The sequence below is a fragment of the Petaurus breviceps genome, unplaced genomic scaffold (assembly GCF_028583685.1).
Source record: "Petaurus breviceps papuanus isolate PSGF00001 unplaced genomic scaffold, PetGlider_PUasm1.0 227, whole genome shotgun sequence".
Classification (NCBI taxonomy): domain Eukaryota; kingdom Metazoa; phylum Chordata; class Mammalia; order Diprotodontia; family Petauridae; genus Petaurus; species Petaurus breviceps.
This window is the reverse complement of record NW_027185896.1, coordinates 12,486,525-12,510,680: the sequence shown is the minus strand read 5'-3', so window position 1 is coordinate 12,510,680 and position 24,156 is coordinate 12,486,525. Positions and strand designations below refer to the sequence as shown.

Genomic DNA, 24,156 nt, shown 5'->3' with positions numbered 1-24,156 from the left:
AGTGTTGAACTAGAATTCAAGTCGAGTTTCCTAGTCCATTGGGTCTGTGTTCCCATTCTGAAGGAGGGGCCCTTCCATGTTACACCCAGGGAGGCCAAGGGGTGAGGCTGGGGGGTGGACATGGTGCATCTGACATATCCCATGGAGGGGAACAGATGTCTCTGTTTGTCTTTTCTGGGCCATGATTTCCCTGCACTCTTTAGGGGCTCAGAGTCACAGGCTGCCAGGGGCTCTCCTATCCAAGAAGAAAGCTATGATCATTCTCATCACATTCAAGTGCTGAGGGCAAGATGGCTGAGCTCTCCGGGGCAGAGTGGGAATGGGGAGAAAGTGTTGCATGCTCTAAAAGCTCTAATTATGGAACTTTTGACATTGTGATGGCTGGTAGAGGAAAGTATTTCTCCTCAGATGTGTCTTCCTGGAGCTCTTATCTTATCAAATACTGCAGGAAGGTTTTATAACCCTTTCACCTATCCAGTCCCTGCAAGGAGGACTGCAAGAAAGAGGCTAATAGTAAGTGTGGATAATAATAACCATAGCTTATATTCCATATTACTTTTTGGCTACAAAGGGTTGCACATAAATCATTTCACTTGATTCTTACAACAGCTCTGTGAGGTAGGTGACAAGTATTATTAACCCATTTACAGTTGAAGAAACTAAGTCCCAGAAAAGGGAGGTGACTGGCTTAGAGCTACACAGCAAGTAGGGAATAGAGCTGGGTTTCAAACCCTGGTCTCCCAACTTTGAGTACAGGACTCTTTCTCCTACCCCCCACTGAATGTGACATCTCCAAATATGCCTGTCCATCCTCTATCCTCCACAACTCCTCCCTCTTGTCTGAGCAGCAAGAAGCCCAAGGAGCCCAGCAGAGAGTGTACTCGGATCTGTGGGGAGGGGTATCCTAGGTCTCAGCCTTCTACCTTCTTCCCACTTCTTCAGTCATATAATGGAGACAGGCTGACCTCTTCTCCTTCTTGCTCTGCCTTACATATTAGATATCTCCTTCCCACACATATGTGTAAAGACACATAGACCACTTTGCAAACTTCTGCCTTTGCCCAGGCTCTTGTTGCCAAAGGGCAGTTTGCTTTCACCATCTGTGACAAGCAAAAGGAAGGATGTGGTTCCCTGAAGAGAGAGATGGAGGATTTCTCTCTACCTGTCCAGCAGTTTCCTCCAGGGGCCCCATGGACTTGCCAGGGCTGGAGAAGAATGTGTGAGCTTCATGGAGATCTGAGCCCTTCCCACTTATCCCTCTCCCCTGGCCCCATGTCAGTTGAGCTGTGGCAGATCCTTGGACTGAGGACCAGGATAGGGGACAGCTCATAGAATAGGACCCAGTTAAACCTGGGGAGCTCTGAGAATGTTTGAGTTTCCAGACCATGGGCTAGCTTTGCCTCTGGAAGCCAATCAAAGGATTCTAACAGAGCAGAAGAATCTAAGAGGCATCCTGTTTGAGGCAGGCTTTCTTCCAGTCTTCTCATCCTGAGTGCCTTTTGCCTGCCCCTTGCTGTAACCAATACTCTGATATATAGGGGAGGACTGGGGATCCCGGGTTAAGAGGTGCCCTGGTCAGACTAATGAAAAGTCAGCCTGGAAACTGGAGGAACGTCGGTCCTTAGGGCTGGTCCGTGTCATCAGGGAGATCTGTGTGCTGAAGTTGGAACCATTGCTGGCCACAGATGGATGGTGGTACTTAAGTTCCGGGCTCAAGAATTGTTCTAGGTGCCATCGCCGCCATTTACGTTTGAACTCTGCCTGGACCTAGTGAGGTGAAAGGTTGGCAGGGGGGAGAGAAAAAGAGTCCTTTAGGCACAGACACCATGATGGAAAATGCTCAGACACTGTTAGGGGTAACCAAGAACCAAGTGGGGGACCCAGTGGAGCACTCCTAGATGTACCCTTTTCCATTTCTACAGAGGCTAGTACTAGTTGTGGGTAAGAGGGCAGAGTAGAGCTTTAAGTCAAATAAAATCTTGGCCTAAGGGGAGTAGAGAGTCACTGACAGGCAGCATGGGGCACAGGATTTCATTCAAAGCTTGCTGTCTTTAGAAATATGTGGCTTTTCCTAGCCTTTGACCAATTTTATTTCCATGGCCTTACATCAGCCTACTCAATTATCTTGGACGTTACTTGGTTTGCAGATTCTCTAGACCTTTGGTTTTATTCATTCCTTCACTCAACAAGCACCTACTGTGTATACCCTGCTCAGTATTGGAGAGATACAAAGTTTAGTTGAGGAAGGTCCCAGCCTTCAGGGAAAAGATGAATTCCCCTCATTGGAGGTTATTCTTTCAAGGAAGGATCCACTTTACATGTGAGGATCCTTTAGCACCATCTGTTCTATTGAACTGTAAGCTCCCTGAGGTCAGGGACTTGAATATCTGGGGGCTACCCCAAGTGCTTAATATGAGACTCTGACAAAACTAGATACCTAATGAATGTCTGTTTAAACATTGTATTTTACAGACCATTAATTACTAAGCAAAGAGGCTGAGATGTTTGAATAAATTAAATGAATGGGAGGAGAAGAGAGGCAGAAATACTGAAAGGTGAATTGTCTGGAGTTCCAACTTACTGAAAATCCATTAAGAACAATGTGTCTCAGAAAAATTTATTAACTTAGTGGGGAAACTCCCTTTACATAATATATTCACCTTGTAACATACTGGTTTTTACACAGCTTCACTTTACATGCTGTTATCCAATTTTACCCAGATTTTGCTGCACACTAGCCTTTCTGGACCCTGCAGCAGGCTACTGTGAAGGCTGCCCATACTTATTCCCATGCCACAGGATCACCCCATCACCTTACCTCCCCGTTGAGGAAGCAGTAGAGGACAGCTACCGCAAAGCCCTGGGGGGAAAAGAGACAGGCCTTGAGAACTAGATTGGTTCCAGGTCACAGATCTCACTCTTAGCTCAAGGGCTGATGAGGACGGGGTCATGCAGAGGCCAGTCTGGGACCTGAGATGGTCTAAGGAGCATGGGGGAAACCATTTTAACCAATTAAGGAGCTGGGAAACTAGAAATCAGGGGTGTAGAAGATGAGGAAGGTTGGGATTTAGAGAATAGGGGGAAGGAAGGAGAGAGCTGTGATGAAATGTCCTTTTTCCAAAAGTTACCCAGTCCACTGGAATTCATCAGAAATGAAAGGGCAGGGCAGGGCAGGGCAAAGGAATAGGCATTTATTAAGTTCTTATTATATGCCAGGACACTATGCTAAGTGTTGTAAAATTTTATTTAATTCACTCTGCCTCCCATTTTTTTTTTTTTACCACTCCCATCTTCTATTCCCACCTTTCCCATTCTTCTCAGTTTCTTCCCTTCCTTCTGGCTCCCATTTCTCCATCTCTGAAGCAGTTCTTCCTTCCAGATTCTTTGATTCCTAATTGACCTCCTTCCTTCCTTCTACCTCATTACCAATTAACTTTTATGCTCCTCCATTCTCTGCTTCGTTCCTTTGCTCCATCTTCCTCCACCCTCTCTTCCTTTATGCTTTTCCATTTTAACTTTCCCTTCATTTCTCCTTCCATTGACCCCATATTCCTAAATCCTCTGCTTTTCACCAGCCCTGAATTCCCTCTATCTCTTTTCAGGCCCTCTCTCTCCATTTCCCTTTATCCTCTTCAGTCCTCTATCTATATGTCTTGGTAAGTCCAGATTCTAGCGCTCTGATCTATGGACACAGGGCCTGGTTATCCAGGTGCAGCTACACCTGACTCCCTCCTTTGCTTTAGGGTCAATTTCCCTTTCAAAGTCACCTTCCCCAAATAGAAAGAAAGTAGAAAAGTCACCTCCACTCTTTCCCATTTCCTTCCCCTTCCCCAGTTCATATTTCCTTATTCTATAGCTCGGGCCAAAGGCTAGAGTAGAGGGCCAGTTATAACCCTTTCCAAATTATGAGCTTGAATCAATTATTCAGGCTGTAACAGTTACACTGAATTAAACTCTGGTCTTGAACCCACATCCATTGAAGTCACTCACCCCCCCTCCTCAACCCTGGACCAATCCCTGCCCCTGCCCCCAGACTGAGTCCCCAACCTTGGACCCAGCTTTGTACCTGGAAAGAGCCAAAAACAAGCTCAAAGAACATCTTCACTTCTTTCTTAAAGTTGTCTGGGAAGAAGGCAAACATGATGTAATGCGCCCCAAAGAGTGGGATCAGCAGCAGTGTTGACTTGGCCAGTCTCCTAGGGACAGAGGTACAATGAAATGGTCTGCTGGTGTATACACATGTGTCTGATTAGGTATCTTTACTGCTTGAGAACCTTCCATGATTTCCTATTGTCTTCAGAATAAAGTAATGGGATTTTAGTATTTAAAGGTAGGAGGGCTCATAAGGATTATCTACCCTGCCTCCCTTATTTTAAAAAAGAGGAAACTGAGGCCCACAGAAGGGAAAGTATTTGTCCAAGTTCACAGAGCTAGTAAGTGTCAGAATTGAAATTTGAACCCAGCCCTTTTGATTCCATAAACTTTGCCACACTGCTTCTCCCATGGCTAAGGATAAAGGTACAGGTAGAAAGGTTAGCTGGGTTAGTGAAGACAAGTTACTTTTCTTGTAGACTGAGTCCCAACTCTGGCCAAAGACTGAGTGGTCTCCAAGTATTAGAAGGGCTATCACTGGAAAGAAGGATTAGATTTTTCCTCCTTGCTGCTAAAGGGAAAAACTAGAAGCAATGGGGGAAGGGGGCAAAGGGAGGAAGGGGGAAAGTTGCAGAGAAACAGATTTTGCTTCCATGTAAAGAAAAACTTCTTAACAGCTAAAAATGTCCAAAGGCTTCCCTGGATGCCTTGTAGGTAGTGAGTTCCCCCATCACTGGAGAGCTCCAAGCAGAGGCTGGATGATCACTTGTTTAGGCTGTCATAATAGATTCCTGCCCAGAAAGAGGTTGGGTGAGATACTTTCAGAGATCATTTTCAGATTCTGATATTTCCCAGCTTCATGCACTATTACTTCTCTGTCTCTTATTGTCTATGTGACCTCAGGCAAATCTCTTTTTTCCAGGTCTGTTTCTTGCTCTATAAAATGAATGGGTTGAGCTAGAAGACCTCTATGGTCCCTTCCAGTTCAAAATTCTATGATCCCAGACCCTGTCTGCTCCTACCAACCCACATCTCTCCCCCTAATTTCTCAGTATCACTTTCTAGACCTCACAGTTCAGGTTCACCAATGACAATGCTAATGTGACCAGGGCCTATCCACTCATATAGGGACTCCATCAGTTGGCCCTGACTATGCTTTCCAACTTGGGATATATATTACAGGCAGTTGGGTAACATAGTGGATAGAGCACTGGACCTGAAGTCAGGAAAACCCGAATTCAAATCTAGCCTCAGACACTTACTAGCTCTGGGCAAGTCACTTTTCTTCTGATTGCCTCAGTTTCCTCAAACGGGGAAATTAAGATAATAATGGCATCTACTTCTCAGGGTTGTTGTGAGGATCAAATGAGATATTTGTAAAGTGTTTAGCACAGTGCCTGGCACATAGTAAATGCTATATAAATGTTAGTTATTATTTATTATTATTATCATCCTTCACTAGAGCCCCAGGAAAGCCCAAAGACTCAGCCAAATTTGCACCCAGGCCAGTAATGGGAATGGAGGAATCAGGACTCAAGCCTGGGTCTTCTCTCTTATTGTTCTGCTCTGCCTTACCTGACTAAGTTTCCCCCATGAATGTGATTATGTTCCTTCCCCACCTGTGGTGGGCAGAGGGCAGCATTTATGATCCTAAATGCTTGACACAGAGAAAAATACAGTGGTTCCTTGCTCAGGGATCTCCAGATCTCCTCTGTCTAACCTCCCTGTCTCCAGCTTTCCTCATTCTGACAGAAAATCATTGCCCATCCCACATATGTAGGTCTGTTTGAGATTGTATTAATTGGTTAGTTATTTCTAGAGGTAGCTGACAGGTCCCATGAAAAAATGGAATTATGAGTAGGCAGGAGGTATGCACAGGCCCATTAAGCCACCCATTTTCATCAGGGTCACAGTACCAAATAGGATATGACCATTTCTCTTGCCCCAAACCATGTTGGCCTTGTTTTAATTAGACATTTGGAGTAAAATAAGTCTGCACATATTTTGTAGAATTGGGGAATGGAAGATCAGAATAAGAATAGGACCCTAGACTCACAAAACTGAATCACAGACTCATAAACTGAAAATCATAAGATGGAATCCCAGAGTCCTAAAATCATAGAATAGAATATTAGAGTAGAATCTTGGAATCATAAATCAAAACCCTAGAATCAAAATAGAATTCAGAATCCCAGATTCCTACAAAGAAGATTTCAAGAGACCACTTGGTTCAAACTCTTGTCTTCACAGAAGTGACCAATAAATTCCCCCTACTCAGATGTTTATCCATTTCCTTCTGGGGAGATGCCCTGGGAAGGAGACTATACCTCCCTCCCTTCCTCCTCCAGGATTGGGAAGGGATGTGGAAGATGAAGTTGAGGAGCTTCAGTACTGTGGACAGCTCCAGCTCTGGATGGGAAGGGGAGAGGTCTAACCATACTCACGAGTATTGGCTGCTCTCATTTCTCCCCATGTCTGGGGGATGTAACTTCTGAACCAGAATTCTGATGATGAAGATGAAGAAAATGAAGTTCACCTGTAGGGCCGGGGTTGCCCAAGGGGATAAAGGTGAATGATGTGGTTAGATAGCCCTCTTTGCCTGGGGGCCTCCCTGTGCCTGGGTACTCTTCCAGTTAACCTATCTGAGTCCAAAGGGATGCCTTGGGCTAAGAGAGAGTCCTTCCTTGCCATTCCTCAGTGGGGGAATGATAAAGTCTTGATCCACTGAGGACTGATGTAGCATAGTTTTAGACTGGTAGAGTAGAAAAGAACCCAGACTTGGGAATCTGAATACCCAGTTTCATACAAAGTATAGGTTCTGTCACTTACTAGCTGTGTGACCCAGGGTAAAGTGCTGTCCTCATCAGTGAAATGGAGGCACTTCCCCATGCACTATCTCACAAGGTAGTTGTGAGGAAATCATTCTGCAAACCTTCAAGAACTATGGAAATGTGGTATGTTGTTACAAGTGACATTATTTTCTATTATTAATCCCCAGGAACCCCATCTCCAGAGAATCCACCTAGTTCTGTCCCCTTAGGGATCAGGGAAGCTCTCAGCTTCTAGGAAGGGCCAGGGCCTTACCAATATAGAAGCCAAAATGGGTGCCTTGATGATCCACCAGTATGGGGACTGAATGCTATCCCAGCATCTGCAAATCAGGAAAGGGGACTCAGAGAAGGCTGGAGAGTTGAGGGAAATTAAAGCATCCCATTACCCTTCCTTCAGAAAAGTGACTTTTCCTAGCTCCAAGAGGTACGCAGGGCTCATCTTCTTCCCTTTCAACAGGTGGGGACCAATGGCGTATAAAAGGGAAGGCTTAGAACCTGGAGTTAGGAGTCTTGGGTTTAAATCCTGGCCCTAACATTTTCTATGTGATTTTGTGATCAGGAGCAAATTATTTTTTGTTTGATGGCTTCAGCTTCTCCATCTGTAAAATAAGGTTAAAATGTGTACCACCTAGTGCATTGGTCTAGGAGAGGAAAATTGTTACCTACCCCTCCTCAAAATTCTTCTTTCCCCAGGGCCCTGCTGTCAAAATCTCTGACACACTCATTTACAATGAAGTATTAGTGGCTGATAACAGACATTCCTCAAGTCTTTTTGCTTCTTAGAATCACAGTACATCAAGATTAAAAGAAATTTTAGAGACCATCTTGGCATAACATATAGATATCCATAGCTAATTTCTTTAGTACTTTTATGTTTACAAAATCCTTTATTCACAACAACTATATGACTAAGGCAGCAGAAGTAGTATTAGCATACTCATTTTACAAATGGGGAAACTGAGGTTCAGAGTGAAGAATCAACTTTCATAAGGTGTAATGGTAATGGGAATTTGAAGATCTTCCCTGCCCCTTAATATATCTAAGGGAATTTGAAGACCTTCCCTGCTTTGAAAATATACTCTGACCCTTAATAGGCTGAATGCAATCACATGGAGCCTGTGGTGGGAGGAGTTTGCTGAAAGGTGGAGTAGAGCCCACAGGAAGCTGGGAGTCAGAATAGCCAGACATGGTTGGGAGGAGAGGATGCTTCTGAGGGAGACAGTTGTGCTTGTGAGTAAATATTGGTCTTGTGTTGGTTTATGGGAAGGCTAAAGGATGCTGTGACTCTCTGTGCTATTGTGGCTTTTTAACTTCTTTGCTACTATGAGGGAATCAGTTTACTGGTTTTGGGAATTTGGTTTTCTGGTGTCTGAATAAATGTTTTGCTTCTGTCTTCTATATGGAAAGTCTGTTATATTTTGCAATCAAGCACTATGCAGATATATTTATCGTGACCACTGGCACTGTGAATATTGCATTGGCACTACATAAGGTCATGTAGTGAATGTTATCAAATCTGGGATTTGAACCTAAGAATTATGACTCCAAGCAAAGGGTTCTTTCCACTAAACCATATTATCACTGACATTTACAGCTAAATAGGAAGGACCTCATAGATAGGATCATAGCCCTTTAGAGTTGTCAGGGAATTTAAAAGTCTGGCCTCATTTTAAAGGAGAGGAGACTGAGACCCAGGGAGGGGAAGGAAGGTGCCCAAGGTCACAAAGGGAATCAGTGGCAATCTTGGGCTCCCTAGTTCTGGGACTTTTCCCACTATACCATGCTGCCTCCAGTATGACAGAACTCTTTCCAGACTAATTCAGGGACTCAGATCCTGTTAAACAGGTAGCTGGAGGTTCTGGAGACTCAGGTAGGGGTGGGCCAGGTGATTCCATTGTTTAAGGGATATTCCAGACTAAGTAAAAGACCCAGGTCAAGGAAAGTAAAGGAAATCCATTTTCTGAGCTGGGCTCCTTTTAGGGAAGGGAAGAAAGGAATCTATTAATGAGTAAGATGTGTGCTCACCCAATGTTGTAAAAATGGAGTCTGGTGAGTGCCCATGCAGTAATGAACAAACCAGGGACCCCTGTGGATGAAAGAGAGGGTAAGAGGAGGGAGGGAAGGAGGGAGGGGGAGGGGGAGGAGGAGGAGGAGGAGGGGAGAGAGAGACAGAGAGAGACAGACAGAGAGAGAGAGACAGAGAGAGAGAGAGGAAGATGCAGGTATAAAGAGAAAGGCAGAGAGAAGAGCTGAGACAGAGATAGACAGACAGACAATAGAAAGACAAAGAAGTGGAAGAAGGAGGAGAAATGGTGCTAGAGCCAGAGCAAAGTGGCAGTAGGAGGCATGAGCCTCCCATCCCTGTAGCCATCTTAGAAGAGGGCCCTCCAGGTCACCGACAATCTTTTCTATGCACAGAGATGAGGCAGCAGCCAGCAGACTCAGGCTCAGGTGATGTACCTCTAGTGAGCTCTCCCCAAGAGTTTATTCCATGGGGTGACAGATGAGGCTGACTAAAGGCACTCCCTTCCCATCTTACAACCACACACCCCTGGAACAGGCAGGTTCCAACTCGGATTAGCAGCAAATTAAGTATCAAGCTAACCATAAGGTTAGAGGTTCTGCAAAGTGTGACATGATTCCCCCCACTCCACCCCCAACATCAACAGTCTCAGTAAACAATGACAGGTTCCACAAACAGTGAACATGGCCACGTTTTTTGACTATACGACAAATTTGAGGGGGGAAGAAGAGAAGGGAATAAACATGAAGATCCCACTATGTGCTAAGCATTTTACAAATACTATCTCATTTAATTCATTACAGGAATTATTTCTTGAGGAGAAACACAATTTCTCGAGGCCAAGAAATAAATTTGAACTTGATATCAGTGATCTCAAAGAGAGAGGTCTTTGCTATCTTTGGAGTAGGTAGCAGGGAAATAGGATCCCTTGTAGGTTAATTCTTCCCTGGTGGGGTCATTTCTCAGCATTCCCAGTCTCTGGAACCATGGGAGATTGCTTCCCTTCCCTCCACCTCAAACCCAGGGCCTTATATCCATCCCTAGGGCCCTGGATTTTGTGGGGGAGCATCCCATCCCCTTCCACCCAAGTCCCTACATACCCCAGCCAATGAGAATATACCACCAGAAGTATTTCCGTTCAGAGAAGAAGGAGATGGCCAGCAGGGTGTGAAGGTAGAGGCCTTCTACCAGCAGCCAGAAGAAGTTGGCCATAATGCAGTACTGGAAGAATACCATGGTGGCTTTGCAACCTACCTGCAAGACATGGGACAAGGTCATTAAAGGAGTCAGCGAGGCAGAGGGCAGGGCAGGAAAAGAAGTGGGGGATGGAGGGAGAGAGAAAAACAGATAGGAAAGTGGAGGGAGAGAAAGGAAAAGGGAAGGAGAGAGAGGAATAGGGAGATAGAGAGATGAGAAGGAGGGGGAGATATATAGAGAGAGGGAGAGATAGAAAGTGGGGATTTAGGGAGAGAGAGAAGGAGTTAGGGAGAGGGAGGGAGAGATAGAGAAAGGGAGGGGGAGAGGGAGAAGGAGGGGGAGATAGAGGGAAGGAGAGAGGGAAAGGAAAGGAAAAGGAAGGAGAGAGGGACAGGGAGAAATAGGAGAAGGAAGGAGAGGGGGAAAGACAGACACAGAGATGAAAAGAGAGAGGGAATGTGTTTTAGATTATGAGCCAGGACAAACAAAGTGGACAAGGTGTGTACCTGATGTGTCTACACCAGAGGTTCTCAAACTTATTTGACCTACCACCTCCCTTTTAAAAATTACTCAGTGCCCCCTGGAAATCTTTAACTATTTTTTTTTATTTGCATCATTCCAAAAAAAAATATATATATATATTAAATGACACATCTTAAATTTAATAATTTATTGTAAATTTGTAGCTTTTCCCTGCACTGAAATTTTGATGATGCATCATTGCAGCATGTAACAGCATAGTATCATAAACAAGTCATTACACACACATATTCCTGGTGATGCATGACAGACTTTCTGACAACGTGGGATAAGTTTGTCTGCCAACACTTGCTTGTTAAGGCTATTGGCAGACTTGCATTTTGTGTGATAATTTGGAAAATAACGTAATCACTATGATTTTAACTCTGTCACACAACAGATGAAACATGTATGAATGGTTTTTCTTCTCTTCCTTCCTTATGCCTCCACCACCCCCCTTATTTTTCTTCAACACCCCACCTCCCATTGCACCTGAGGCCCCAGATCATTCCAGCAGCTGCAGGAGGCGGCATCACCCACTTTGGGAACCTATGCCTGTATAGGTCCCACCATGGGCTACATTTTCCTCCCCCCCGTATTGCCTACAAATTGATTTAGCTTCTATTGTCAGTGTAATTTTTCAGGGCACAGAGATATTGTTTTCCTTTTAAATAAATCTCACTTTAGAGGCATGGCCTATATTTATGGTGGATGTGTGTGTATTAGGCAAGCATAGCCCATGTAGTGGTGGTGTGCCTGTATATTGAGGGGATATTTGTGTGGTATGGGGTATGAAGAATGTGTGTGAAAAAGAACTGCAAACTCCTCTCTTTGGAATTACACATGTTTCCCAATCTGGGTCCAACCTTGCTTTTCTGATTTGTTTTACATAATATCCTCCTCACTCATTATTTCCTATCCAAACTGGTCCGTTTGCTGTTCCCTATCTATTACATTGTGCATTGGCCCTGACTTATTCCCCATGCCTAGAATGGCTTCTCTCTTGACCTCAGTCTCTTGGAACCCTTGGCTCCATCCCAGGCTCAGCTTGTGTCCCCTCTAACGAGACCTTTCCCAGTCCCCCTACATGTTAGTACTGATTCCCATCCACCCACCCCCTGACCACCAAAATGACTTCGTACACATTTTTTACTGCTAAGTGTACCTGTCTGTGTGTTGTTCCTCCTTCCCTGGAAGACTATAAGCTCCTCAAAGGCAGACACCATTTGAGTTTTTATTTTTGTATTCTTAGTGCCTAGAACATAGTAGTTGTTTAATAAATGTTTGTTGAATTGAACTGACTATGGGGAGAGACAAAGACAGAAAGAGACAAAGAGAAAGGAGACTGAGAAAGAATAGAGAGATGGGGAGGGGGGGAGAGAGAGAGAGAGAGAGAGAGAAGAGAAAGAGCAGAGACAGATAGGGAGGAAAGACAGAGGACAGAGGCAGAAGGGAGAGAAACAGAGGAGACAGAAAACAGAGAGACAGAGAATAGAAAGATGGAAAGAGAACAGAAAGACACAGAGCAAGAAAACAGAGAGGCAGACAGAAAGAGAGACAAAGACAGAGACAGAACTGAGCGACATACATGCACACAGAAAACAGAGAGAGACAGAGAGAAAAAGACAGAACAGAGAGACACAGAGAGAAAGAGGGAAGGAGAAAGAGAGGGAGAAAAAGAGAGAAAAAAGAGAAACATAGAGAGCAGAGAGATGGGGAGAGATAGGAGATAGGGGAGCCAGAAGAAGAGAAAAGGAAAGGAAGAGGGAGACAGACGGGGAGACCGAAAAGAGGGAATGACAGAAGGGGAGAAGAGAGATATAGGATAGAGCTGAGACAGAAAGTGAAAGATGGAGTGGAAAGGCAAAGAGAGGTGAAGGGAGAAGAGCCAGAGTTAAGGAGAGGCAGAAATATGAAGAGACAGATTAAAAGAATGGGAGAGACAGACAGACACAGAGATAACAGAGACAGGCAGAGAAACAACAGAGAGAGACCAGAGAGAACCAAGAAGACAGATAAAAATATGGAGGCAGAGAGAATGGGGGAGAGCAGAGACTGAGAGATAAGGAGAGAGGAAAAAAGGATGTTGGAGATGAGGGGTACCCAGAGCCCCCCATATTTGGCCTCAGAAGTTCCTTGTGTAACAGCTTCAATACCCCTGGGGATTGTGGCTGCCCCTTACCGAGCCTTCAGAACATCCGTCAGACTCCTTGCCTGGGAAGAGGACAGTGTCTTTGAGGAAGACAGCAATTGCCCGAAGGATGAAGGATGTGAACAGGTGCATGTGGATATAGTTACGGGTGCAGTGCAGCTTTCTGTGGGCAGCAAAAGGACAAAAACAGTCCTGCCTGTCCCAGAGCCTTCCTTCTCTCCCTCCTCCCCACTCTCCCAAGCCATCCTGGTTGGCTTCTCACCACTCCAACCAAGACCCTCTACTGACCTCCCCCAGGACAGAAACATTCTGGGTGTTTGGTTTCTAAATGAATCATCATTTAATACTGATAACACGGGGTAGTGAGATATAAAGAACCCTAAAAAACTATTCTTAAATCCCAGCTCTGATTCTCCACAAACACCTCACACAAATAGTCAAAACAGTCGCTGCTTGAAGACCTCCAGAGACAGGAGGCTCCATATTACCAAGATGGCCCAGTCCATTTTTGGACAGCTCTAATTGTTATGAAAGTTTTCCCACATACTGAGCCCAAATCTGCACCCCCCCCACTCGCTTTCCTTGTTGGTCCTAGTTCTTTCTGGAGCCAAACGGAACAATTTTATCCCTATGGGGCTGGTGACAACATGGTATGGTGGATAGAGCACTCCATTTAGTGAAGTCAGAGGATCTGAGTTCAAATTCAGCCTCTTACCCTTAACTAGCTGTGTGACCTTGGATGAGTCTCTCATTTTGGCTCTCAGTGTCCTTACCCATCATAATTAATAATAATAATAATAACTAGCATTTATATAGCACTTTAAGATCTGCAAAGCACTTTACAAAGATTATCTCATTTAACTCTCACAACCTCTGTCTTCTTAGCTCTAACCTGTGAGGTAGATGCCCATTTTACAGATAGGGAAATTGAGGCTAAGAGAAGTTAAATAACTTGCCCAGGGTCACACAGTCAGTTGGTATCTGACTCCAGGTCTGGTGCTTTATGCACTGTGCCATCTGAGTGCCCAGACAGTGAAGGCTTTTGATGAAATATAATCTCTAATTTCTTCTTGCTAGATTCTCTTACTCTCTGGCTACAGAACCAGGCTCTCTATTCCTGGTCCTTACAAGATCTTTGCTACCCTCTACCTTTGCCTGTAGATACAATGGTTGTACTCCTTTTATTCTGCAAAGCCTGGGACCCAAGAGTCAGGTTGTAAAGAAGGAAGAGGGCAGAAGTGGCTTGATTCATCGCCCACCATCCCTGGAGCTAAGTAGGGAAAGGTCTGAGGGCTTCAGATCCTGGTAGGAGGAAGCATTGGAGCTGGTCTTAGAGATCTCACTTCCCCTTCTCCCACATCCCTACCCCACCAACCCCAGCCTCACCTGAACACACACAGGATGACCATGGCTATTGTGAGTGCAATGAGGGAGAGGCTGTGGCCAACGGTATATCCAGTCTTCACAAAGCCAAAGAAAGATTGCTTTGCATGAAAAGGGGAAATGGGAGAAAAGAAAAATGCATTAACAAAAAGGTGACTTTTGGAAGTGGGGGAGAGTTAGGCCTAGCTTTACTCCTCCCAAGTTGCTCTATACATTTAAAATTTCCTCACCCCACCAAGAGTCAGCATGAGAGACCTGGGCCTTGATACCCACTAGTTGTGCGATCTTGGGTGAGTCTCTTTCCCTACTCAGGCCTCTGTTTCCCCATCTATACGATGAGGAAGTTGGACCAGATGATTTCTAAGGTTTGATTTCCAACTTTCTGTAATTTGGGGGGAGTTATCATCTATTTTAGACAAAGCATGTCATCAGAGTCCCATATCTATCCTGTCAGGATGTATCCTTGACTATTGGCTGAATTGAGGCCTGAAACTACTTTCCTAGTTCCCCTTATCATCCAGGACTCAGAGTGAAATGCCCAGCATTATACTGAGTATAAGCCTCCTGGAATCACTCCCCAACAAAAGGCTCCATCCTTTGATGGTCACGTAAACTGTGCATTCTTGAAGGTAGGGATGCTCATCTTCTGGAAATACCACACCTTCCCTAAAGCTCTTTATATGGCAGATACTTGATAAACATGTATTTGTGAACCACAGATACCATTGGTCCTAATCTGCTTCCCAAGATTGCTGTGAGGAAAATCATTTGTAAGGCTCAAAAGTCCTATTGAAATGTGACTTCTAATTTTCATTATCTGTGCCCTAAGCTTTCTGCCCAGTGAATAACAGAAGTACTTGCTGCCTGCCTGCCTGACAATTTTGGTTCAGGGAAGAGAATGCCAGCTACTTAACCCTTTCTGGTGTTTAAGAAAAGAAAATCAAAGAAAAATAGTAAGCATCTTCCTCTCTCCTGACCAACCCTCCCCTTCCCAAAAAGCTCATTAGGCCATGGAGTTGGGTTGAGTACGGTAAGCCACAAAAATGCAAAAATGGCCCTCCTTTCCAGGGAGTGGGAGGTCAGTGTGGAGGAGGGACAGTGGAGGGATCACCCTTAGACACTAGCTTATATGTGACCAAAAAAGATTTGAAATCAAGCTTTGCTCTGCATGCTATCCCTCCTCCCCGCCCAGCCCCAGCCTCAACTGCTGTTTAGCAAAGGTCCAGCATCTGGGAAGCTCATGAACTTAGCTTGTTTAGGCCTCTTGACTTCATACCGTTTGACCAAGAAAAGACCTTAGAGGTCATCTACGCTTCTTAAACTGTGGGTTATGACCCCATATGGGGTTGTGAAAAATTTGGCAACAGTAAAAGGTTTCTGACCACACAAATGACCAAAAATTAATTCAAATTAATTCAAAATCAAAAGTGTAATGAATCCAAGGTGTTTCTGGCAGTGCTTGTCTGTGTTGCATCCTGCAGCTTTACTGTAGCCTTGGCTCTAGATACAAAGCATGTGCACCTTGCACCACATACTCCATCATAGTATGCATGTCCATAAACACTGCTGAAAAGGGAAAAGGGGTCCTGAGCTGAAAAGTTGAAGGACCCCTGATCGATGTGACTCCTCCCACTTCTGCTTTCGTAGTATGCAGAGGCTTTCATGCACAAAATGCTTTTGATTGAGACTAGTAATGAGTTCTAGCAACCATAAGACAAGATTCAGTGTCAGACACTGGTCATCGTGAGCTGAAGCTGCCGTCTCTGTCACTGGACTCTGGTAAAGTGACCTGAGTCACAGTTCTGGGGGGAGAGGTTGCTTGGGAGGGAAGAGGCTTGAGGAGGTCTCCATCCCCTTTTCCTGGACAGTGTTGCTTAGCCCCCGAGAGCAGAACCAGGAAGTATGGGATGGGAGCTGCTGAGGGGCAAATTTAGCCTTGAAGTCAGGAAAACCTTTCTAAAAATTGGAGCTGGAGTTCTAAGTGGAAGAGGTAGCCCCAGGACGTAAGAGGTTCCTTCAAAGCAAGGCTGGATTTCCTTGTTGGGAAGCTTGTAGAGGACTCATGTCAGCCAGCCTCTGAGGTCCCTTTCACCTCCACAATGCTGAGATTCTGGATTTATTGTGTAACTAATCAGACCCAGAATGTCCCTTAAAGATGGATGAGTAACAGAATCAAAGCATCTGAAAACTGGAAGTGACCTTAGAGGGCAGTGGGTCCAACCTGTGCCTGAAACACCATCATTTTCTACCACATCCTCGTCCGGTGGTCATCCAGCTGCTGTACTCAGTGCAAGGGAGCTGCTTCCCAAGGCAGCCTTTTCCATGATGGGGCAAAACAAAGTGTTAGATAGTCCTTTATGTTAAGCTGAAATCTAATGCTGTACAGTACTCCATTAGTCATAGCTCTCCCCTCCAAGGTAGGCCCGCACCACCGGTGGCCGCGGGCCCCTCGTGGGCAGGCCAAAGGATTTCAGGGGGGCCGTGAAAAATGTAGAGGCTATTTTCCTTTGGTGGGCCACAGGTGGTGCAGGCCTACTCTTAGGCAACAACGGAGTCCATTTCTTCTTCTACCTTCCCAGTGACCAAAGATGGCAGTTGGCCAGAGCTGTTCCTCTGACTAGGATCCTTGCTTACACTGTTGTATTTTTGTCTCTGTCTGGGTAGAGCTAATCCCCGGGAACCAGCATGGTATGGCAAAGATCACTGGATTTCTAGTCTGAGGACAAGCATTCAATTCTTTCTCTGGGATTTGGAGTCAGGAGGGATGTGTGTTTGAATCCTACTTCTGCCATGCGTGGTGTGATCATAGGTAAGGCATTTACTTTCCCTCTAGCTTTGAAGTAGAGCAAATAGCTGATAGTTACAAAGCATTTTGAGGTTTACAAAATGCTTTGCATACATTATCTCTTTTGATCCTCTCAGCATCCTCAAGAGGTTAGCAGTATGGGTATTATCATTCTAGTGCAGAGGCACGTTAACTAAAACCACCCTGAGCTCATAGGGCAGAGTTGGATGGGACTTAGAACCCAGCTCTATGGACCCTTAGACTCTCAATAACTATGTTTTCTCATTCCCTGGGGCTAAGGGGTAAGATGAGGAAGCAGATGTGACTGCAAAGTCTCCTGGAGGGTAGGGAGAATATTTTGATAGGAGGGCTCAGCATAATCCACCTTATCACTGGGTGTGGTTAAGTTGAAGTCAGAGCCACAGGCAACATTGTAGAGAGCTGGGACCATGTCTGTCCATCCTTCAATGGTGCAGTTCCTGGTCACACTTCCACCTGGGTAGAAAGAGGGAGAAAAGGGTCATGAAGGACCAGGGCTCCAGATCTGACCCAACCTCTTCCTGGTAGTTCAGACCAGAATGTAAAGTGTCCAGAGGATTGGGCTGTGACTGCATCCATAAACACCACTCCTCCCTACCTGGAAAGACCTATCTGGTCTGCTTGTCACACTCCCCACTGGCCCTGGGCAAACTGTTTGATTCAGGACAGAGCAGCCCTCTCTGCAAATGTTCTAAATCCAAATAGAGGCATTCTGAGGATTGCGGGAGAGAAGCTCATACTATGTCCCTTCTTTTCTCGGGTGACAGACTGGTTGCTAGCCCAAAGCATGAGTTATACTCTCTTAGGTAATGAAAGGCCCATCCCCCTACTTCAGTGTCCCTGCCTCATCTTCCTACATAAGTTCTCTAGATTTACAAGCACCTGCTGAGGTCCTGGGGACCTTACTCAAGAAGGTCATTTTCTGTCTGGCTCTTCCTGCCCACTTGTAATTCTCTTGGAAAATATCTAAATATATTCAAGCCTAAACACAAAGATTTCCTTAAACGTGGATCAATCGATCCCTGACTCTTACATGAGCATTCAGTGCAGTAAATGCATGTTACATATGGGACAAACACACAGAAATTGCATGAAACACAGAGGGCTCACAAGAGCCTGTGGACAGATAGAAAAACACACTAAGTACCCATACAGCCCATAGATTCCTTGGGAGGTTAATAAACTTTTGGGGTGGCTCAACAAAAACTTTTAAATTAAAATTTAAGATTAAATAAACACTCCCCTTTACCATGGACATGTACTGTCCCAGCAGATCATAGCAATTTGGGGAAAGACTGGCAAGCTCTATACCTCTTGGCCTTCTCAAAGGCCTGGTTCCAGTCCTGTCTCCAGGAGCCACCTATGTGATCCTTTCCTTTTTCTAAGAAGCTAAGATGCAATTGCAGCAGTTTTCCTCTAAAAGGCTGGTGGTGCCCAAGCTCTGGGACACTGGGACTTTGTATTTGGAGTGCCCCATGAGGCAACCCCCAAATGTAGGGAAAACTACTCCCAGGGCATGTCCTCTTAGGCCACTGTCCCTCGAGTTGCTATCACCTTATCTGTTGCAGCCAAGGTGGCTGACACTTGTGGTATGGTCTCAACTATCGCAATGCCAGTCTTGGTCACAGGAACTAAAGGTGTGGGTTAGGCTGCCAGCTACACAAGGGCATGGGACCCAAAAGCTGAGGGCTGCTCTCCTCATAGTAGAGAGAGGCCCCGGTCAGTCTCAGGCCTAATCCTACTGATCTTGGTACAAACACATTGACAAATGAAACCCTCAGAGAGCATGTGGACGGCTCCAAATGAGCCAGACTCCTTCCTCCCTTGTGGAGACATAGCTCAGCAATGTGGTTCTATCATTTTTGGTGAGCTAGAGACAGCCAGAGCATGTTCAAAGCAATCTAGCTTCCATTTTGTAGAGGAGTGCAGGCTGTCCTTCATTCTCCTTTTGGCCCTGGGACTTCCCTCCACACCAGGAGTATTCTTGCCCTGGAATATAGAATCATCTCTGTAGCTGTCTTATGCTGGGATAATCATCTGCCCTCCTTTCTTATTGGCGAGTTCCTCTTAGGGCCTCCATTTTGTGAAGGGGCCTAGGCTGGCCTTTATTCCCCACCCTGCCATGTTCCTGGCTTCCATTCTTCAAAACCATGCACCTGAGCTACATACCTTCATTCCCCCACCCCATTCCCTCTTTTAGGCTCCTTTTTGTGTACTGTCTTCTCCTATTAGAATGTAAGCTCCTTGAGGGTAAATACTATCTTCTGTTTTGCTGCATTTGAATCCCTAGTGCTTAGCACAGTACCAGGCACATATGAAACATTTAATAAATGCTCCTTCCTTCCCTCCCTCCTTCCTTCCATCCCTCCTTCTCTTTTCCCTTTTCCCTTTCCCCTCTCCTCTCCTCTCCTCTCCTCTCCTCTCCTCTCCTCTCCTCTCCTTTCCTTTCCCTTTCCTTTCCTCCCTCTTGTAAAAGCACACCAGAGGAAATTTGTGGCCTATATAATCCCCTCTCCCTCCCTGCCTTACAGAGAGATAGGACCACCACCATGGACCCTTACCTCTAATACCCTCATCTTCTACCCCCTCCCCACACATTGTCTGAAGAAGCCAAGGAGTGCTAAATATCTCTTTTTTGAGTACCCCTTTTACATGACTTCAAAGTCATTTTACCCATGGTGAAATCACACTCATCATTTATCTGACTTGAGCAAACCACGTGTTTCTAAGGTTATCTTTCATCTAGTTCATATGTATCTTGTATGTATACAATAATATGTATGTATACAATATATACAATATACAATTGTATGTATACAATAATAACTACATTGTAAAGAAAAGCCACCTTGAAAGACTTGGGAACTCAGAACATCGCAATGACCAGCCGCAACTGAGGAAAGATGCATTCAGGGGACAGAATGAAATATACATTTTTCAATCACAGTCAAAGTGGGGATGATTTCATTTTGCTATGCATATGTGTTACAAGGGTTTTCTTTTTCTTTTAAATGGAGGTGGGCTGGAGGAGAAGGGTGAATGAAAAGTTGCCAAAAAAGAAAAGAAAGAATAGAGAATCATTTAAGAATTTTGGTTTTTAGATTGCACAGAAGAGAACAGACAAGAAGGGCGGTTTTGAAAGCTGTATGTTGAAAATATATTTATTTAAAAAGGAATCAAGAGAGGTTCACAGCTGTGTGTGCAATTTTCTTTCTCTGATTTCCTTTGAAAAAGAAAATGCACGTTTTATTTGGTGTTTGTTAAGTTCAGAATAAATAAGAATATCCATCTGTATGCATTTGTTTACATGTTGTCTCCCTCATGAAATTTTTAGCTTCTTGAGGACAGGGACCGTGTTTTTGCCTTTGTGTCCACATAGCTTAGCACAAGGCCTGGTATGTCTCTGATCAGTCAGGCCAGGATTAATTTTCATCATGCCCTGGGGGTCAATCTGGCTTCTTTTTCAAAGTACCACTAAATTACAATTTAATATAATGAAAATTGAGTCTCTGAGGGAGAGGAGGTATTAGTTAGTTAGAAGAAATCAAGACAGTTCAGTAGAGGAGCAAGCACGGCACAATGGAACCTAGCTAGATTTGGAGTCAGGAAGACCTGAGTTCAAATCTGCCCTCAGACACTTACTAGCTAAGTGACCCTGGGCAAGTCACTTAACCCTGTTTGCCTCAGTCTCCCCATCTGTAAAATTAACTAGTGAAGGAAATGGCAAAGCACCCCAGTATCTTTACCAAGGAAACCTCAAATGGAGTCACAAAGAGTAGAACAATCCTGAAAAATGACTGACCAACAACAAGCTGTGTTGTCCCTGAGCAAGTTAACTAGTCTCTGTTTGCCTCAGTTTCCTCAATTGTAAAATGGGGACAATAACAGCATCAAATGAGATAATATTTGTAAAATGCTTAAGACAAGGCCTAGCATGTAGTTGTTGTCTGTTCTTTGTTTTTGAAGAGGACCAGTGACATCATGGGGTGATGTCTTGACTCGTTCATGGATTGGATTTAAGTGAGGCAGAGTTGCATAAAGTCGTCAGCCTCACTCTCTCTTCCAGAGTCATCACAGCAAAAGTCAGGATGACTGGCAATGGCCTGGGATGCAGTGGACAACCTTGGCATCTTTGATGTCTCACTAAACTCTGAGCTCTCCATTGCACCTGCTTCAGCCACCTTTGTGGTCATTAGAACAAATTGTTCTCATCTGCTCATCTGCCCGTTCTACTGGGGGAAGTCTTCACATGCTTAGGGTAGACACCCCCCCTAACTCAATGATGGGGACATGACCCATTGGTTACCCTGGTTTAGCCCATCTGCCCACACAGTTTACTGAGGTGCGGCTGCTACCCAGCCTTTGGGAAGGCTACAGTCTCTGAGGGCCACAGGGGAGAACTGAGTGCTAGGTGGACAGCAAAGGTGAATGAGTGGCCTTGAAAAGGGTCTAACAAGCCCTCACACCGGAGGTGCTAGTCCAGACACATGGCGGGTGTGATATAAATGTTTATTCCCTTACCATTGATGGGAGTTGTTAAAAGATCCCCTGAACTTGGCCTTTTGACTTGCCATATTTTCCAGAAACACTGGACCAGGAGTACTCAGGGAGGCTCTGAACACATCAAGGACAAAGTTCCCCTGAGTTGACACAATTTGTTGTTTTTTCCCAAAGCTGGACTCCTTGTGTGACCTTGGGAGTCAAGACAGCCAGCCAGTCTGCACCAGACTAAGAAGATCTTCCTGCAGCTGGGGCCCTTGTGCATAAGTAGACCATCATATCCTCACAGTCCATCAGTTCCCAAGGGAAAAGACTGCAACCTTCACTATTTCACTTGTTTGTGATTTCTCCTCCCCTTTCAGAGGAGATGAGTCCTCTTCCCCTCCCCTATGACTTCCCCTTTCTCTCTACCTCTGGGTGCCTTGGTAGGGGGAGTTCCTGCATGCCTGTGTCTTTCTTTTATAATAAATCTAGTTGCAATGCATGTCTTATGGACTTGGGAGATTTCTTTTGGTTCACAATGTATAGAATTTAAAGGTAGAAGGGACTTCAGATATGATCTAGCCTGACCCCCACATCTGAAGAGAAGTCACAGAGCTAGTAAGTGGGACAGGGAGGATTTGGACTTTGGTCCTGGCTTTATATTCAGTGTTCTTCCTACTACATGCCCTAAGAGGGGCATATGACATGAAATAGGTCTAAACATGTTTGGAAGACTGGTTCCAAGGAGTGACTGAGAAGAATCAAGGAAGCATGTGTGTGTTTGTGCCTGCGTGTGTGTGCGTGTGTGTGTGCGTGCATGTGTGTGTGTGAGTGTGTGTGCTGTCCCTGGCCTATGAAGACAGCATCAGAAAAGACAAACCCAGATTCTGCATGACAGTGGAGATAAGGGTTGGAGAGTGCAGGCTTGAAGTGATGGCTCATAGAAACAAGACTCCTTCAGTATGAAGCTCAGGGATGCCCATTCATAGTCACTGTGAGTCTTGATGGAATCTGTTTCTGTGCTCTTTATCTCAAAAGCTAGATCCTCATCCACTGAAGGAGATGTAATAAGCAAGCTGGACTAGTTTCTTTCTTCCTTCCTTCCTTTCTTTTTTTTCCTTTGCCTTTTTTTTGGAGGGCAATTGGGGTTAAGCAACTTGCCCAAGGTTACACGGCTAGTTTTTTGTGTGTGTGTGGGGGGGTGTTTAAGTGTCTGAGGCCGGAACCAAACTGGGGTCCTCCTGACTCTGGGGCCAGCGCTTTACTCACTGCACCACCTAGCTGCCCCTGGACTAATTAACCTTTGTTTTCCTGAGATTAAATAGAAGAATCATTAAAAAAGGAGGGGGGCCTAGGAGCTCTCCCCACCCCACCTGGTCCAAAGCATCTCTGGGCTGAAGGCTCAGAGAGTGCCTTGCTCTCTCTTTTTGCCTCTGTCTCCTTTCCTCTCCTTAATCATATTGATCAAGGACTGAGGTTAGAAGGGGGTCCTTTCTGTACCTAGGCAGGGGTAGAAGGATGTGGTGACTCAGGAGTCAGAAGGCCTGGGTTCAAATCCTGTTTCTGGGACTTTCTAGCTGTGTGAATATGGATAGGTCATTTCCCATCTTAGAACTCAGTTTTCTTAACTCTAAAATGGGAAAAATAATAATGTACCACCTACCTTAAAGGTTTCTGAGAAAATATGTTTGTAACCCCTCAAGCTCTACAGACCCAGGAGATGCCACTGTCACTATCAACTGACCTGATGACTGGCCCCTTTGCAGTCCAATGTACCTCTATGATCTGATGGCAGGGACATTCATCTCTGAGGACCAGGGAGTTCCCAAGGGTATATCTTCTGCTTAGCACTGGGGCTCCCTGAGCACAGGCACTATGTCTGCCCCACTACACAAGGATTCCCTAAGGATTCTCCATAGTGCAGGACCTCCCTAAAGGTGGGCAGGAACTCTATCTTCCCACCCCCAGTGCAGGGGCTCCCTGAGGGTGTCTTCCCCCATAGTACAGGGGATCCATGACAGAAGGGTGCCATGCCTTCCCTATAGTACAGGGGGATCCTAAGTGTGAGCAGGCACCCCTGTAGCGCAAAGGTATCCCAAGTTCTGGACCTTGTCTCTCATGTAGCTCCACTCCTCGGTCACCCTGCCCTCAATCACCATGGTTTTTAAAGGCATGTTGAGAGGCAGAAATACCAGGGATAAAGGGGTAGTTAGTGTGTTTGACAGTTCTAGTTTCTGTTCCCAGCCTTGAAATGGGGACTCCCCCACCCCCTTTTCACAACTTCCCTTTCCCAAAGATAGAATAGGAAAAAAATACAGGGCCTCAATTGACAGGCTCGTGCTAGATCAGAGAGATCAGATCCCACAGCCCAAGCCTCTGTCACTGCTAATGACTTAGAACCAGCTCCCTCTTACAGGACACTTGAGTCAAGGACCCCGGAAAGAGTATAGTCATGAGCTCTGGGGACAATCGGCCTGTCTTTCCAGGGGCTCCAGATGGTCTCCTGGCTACTCTCTGGTGAGAGGAAAGGAAAGCCTGTCTGTGAGTGTGTGTGGATGTGTGGGTGTGTAGGAGGGTTTGGCATCTCAGAACTCTGAGCCCTATCCATCCATCCATCCATCCATCCATCCATCCATCCATCCATCCATCCATC

At 45.3% G+C, this 24,156-nt stretch overlaps 1 protein-coding gene across 1 annotated transcript in view; it reads right to left on the bottom strand.

Annotated features, from left to right (window-relative positions):
- Window positions 1-524: 524 nt before the first annotated feature.
- The window catches only part of VIPR1 (vasoactive intestinal peptide receptor 1), a 93,919-nt gene continuing 70,287 nt past the window's right edge, over window positions 525-24,156 (bottom strand). The window contains exons 4-13 of the mRNA XM_069095789.1: window positions 17,368-17,477; window positions 14,201-14,298; window positions 12,845-12,977; window positions 10,047-10,200; window positions 8,949-9,009; window positions 7,177-7,243; window positions 6,537-6,628; window positions 4,067-4,196; window positions 2,819-2,860; window positions 525-1,767 (exon numbers count right to left, since the gene is read on the bottom strand). Of these exons, the coding sequence (XP_068951890.1) occupies window positions 1,576-1,767; window positions 2,819-2,860; window positions 4,067-4,196; window positions 6,537-6,628; window positions 7,177-7,243; window positions 8,949-9,009; window positions 10,047-10,200; window positions 12,845-12,977; window positions 14,201-14,298; window positions 17,368-17,477 (1,079 nt within the window). The 3' untranslated portion in view covers window positions 525-1,575. The remainder of the gene's footprint in view (window positions 1,768-2,818; window positions 2,861-4,066; window positions 4,197-6,536; window positions 6,629-7,176; window positions 7,244-8,948; window positions 9,010-10,046; window positions 10,201-12,844; window positions 12,978-14,200; window positions 14,299-17,367; window positions 17,478-24,156) is intronic.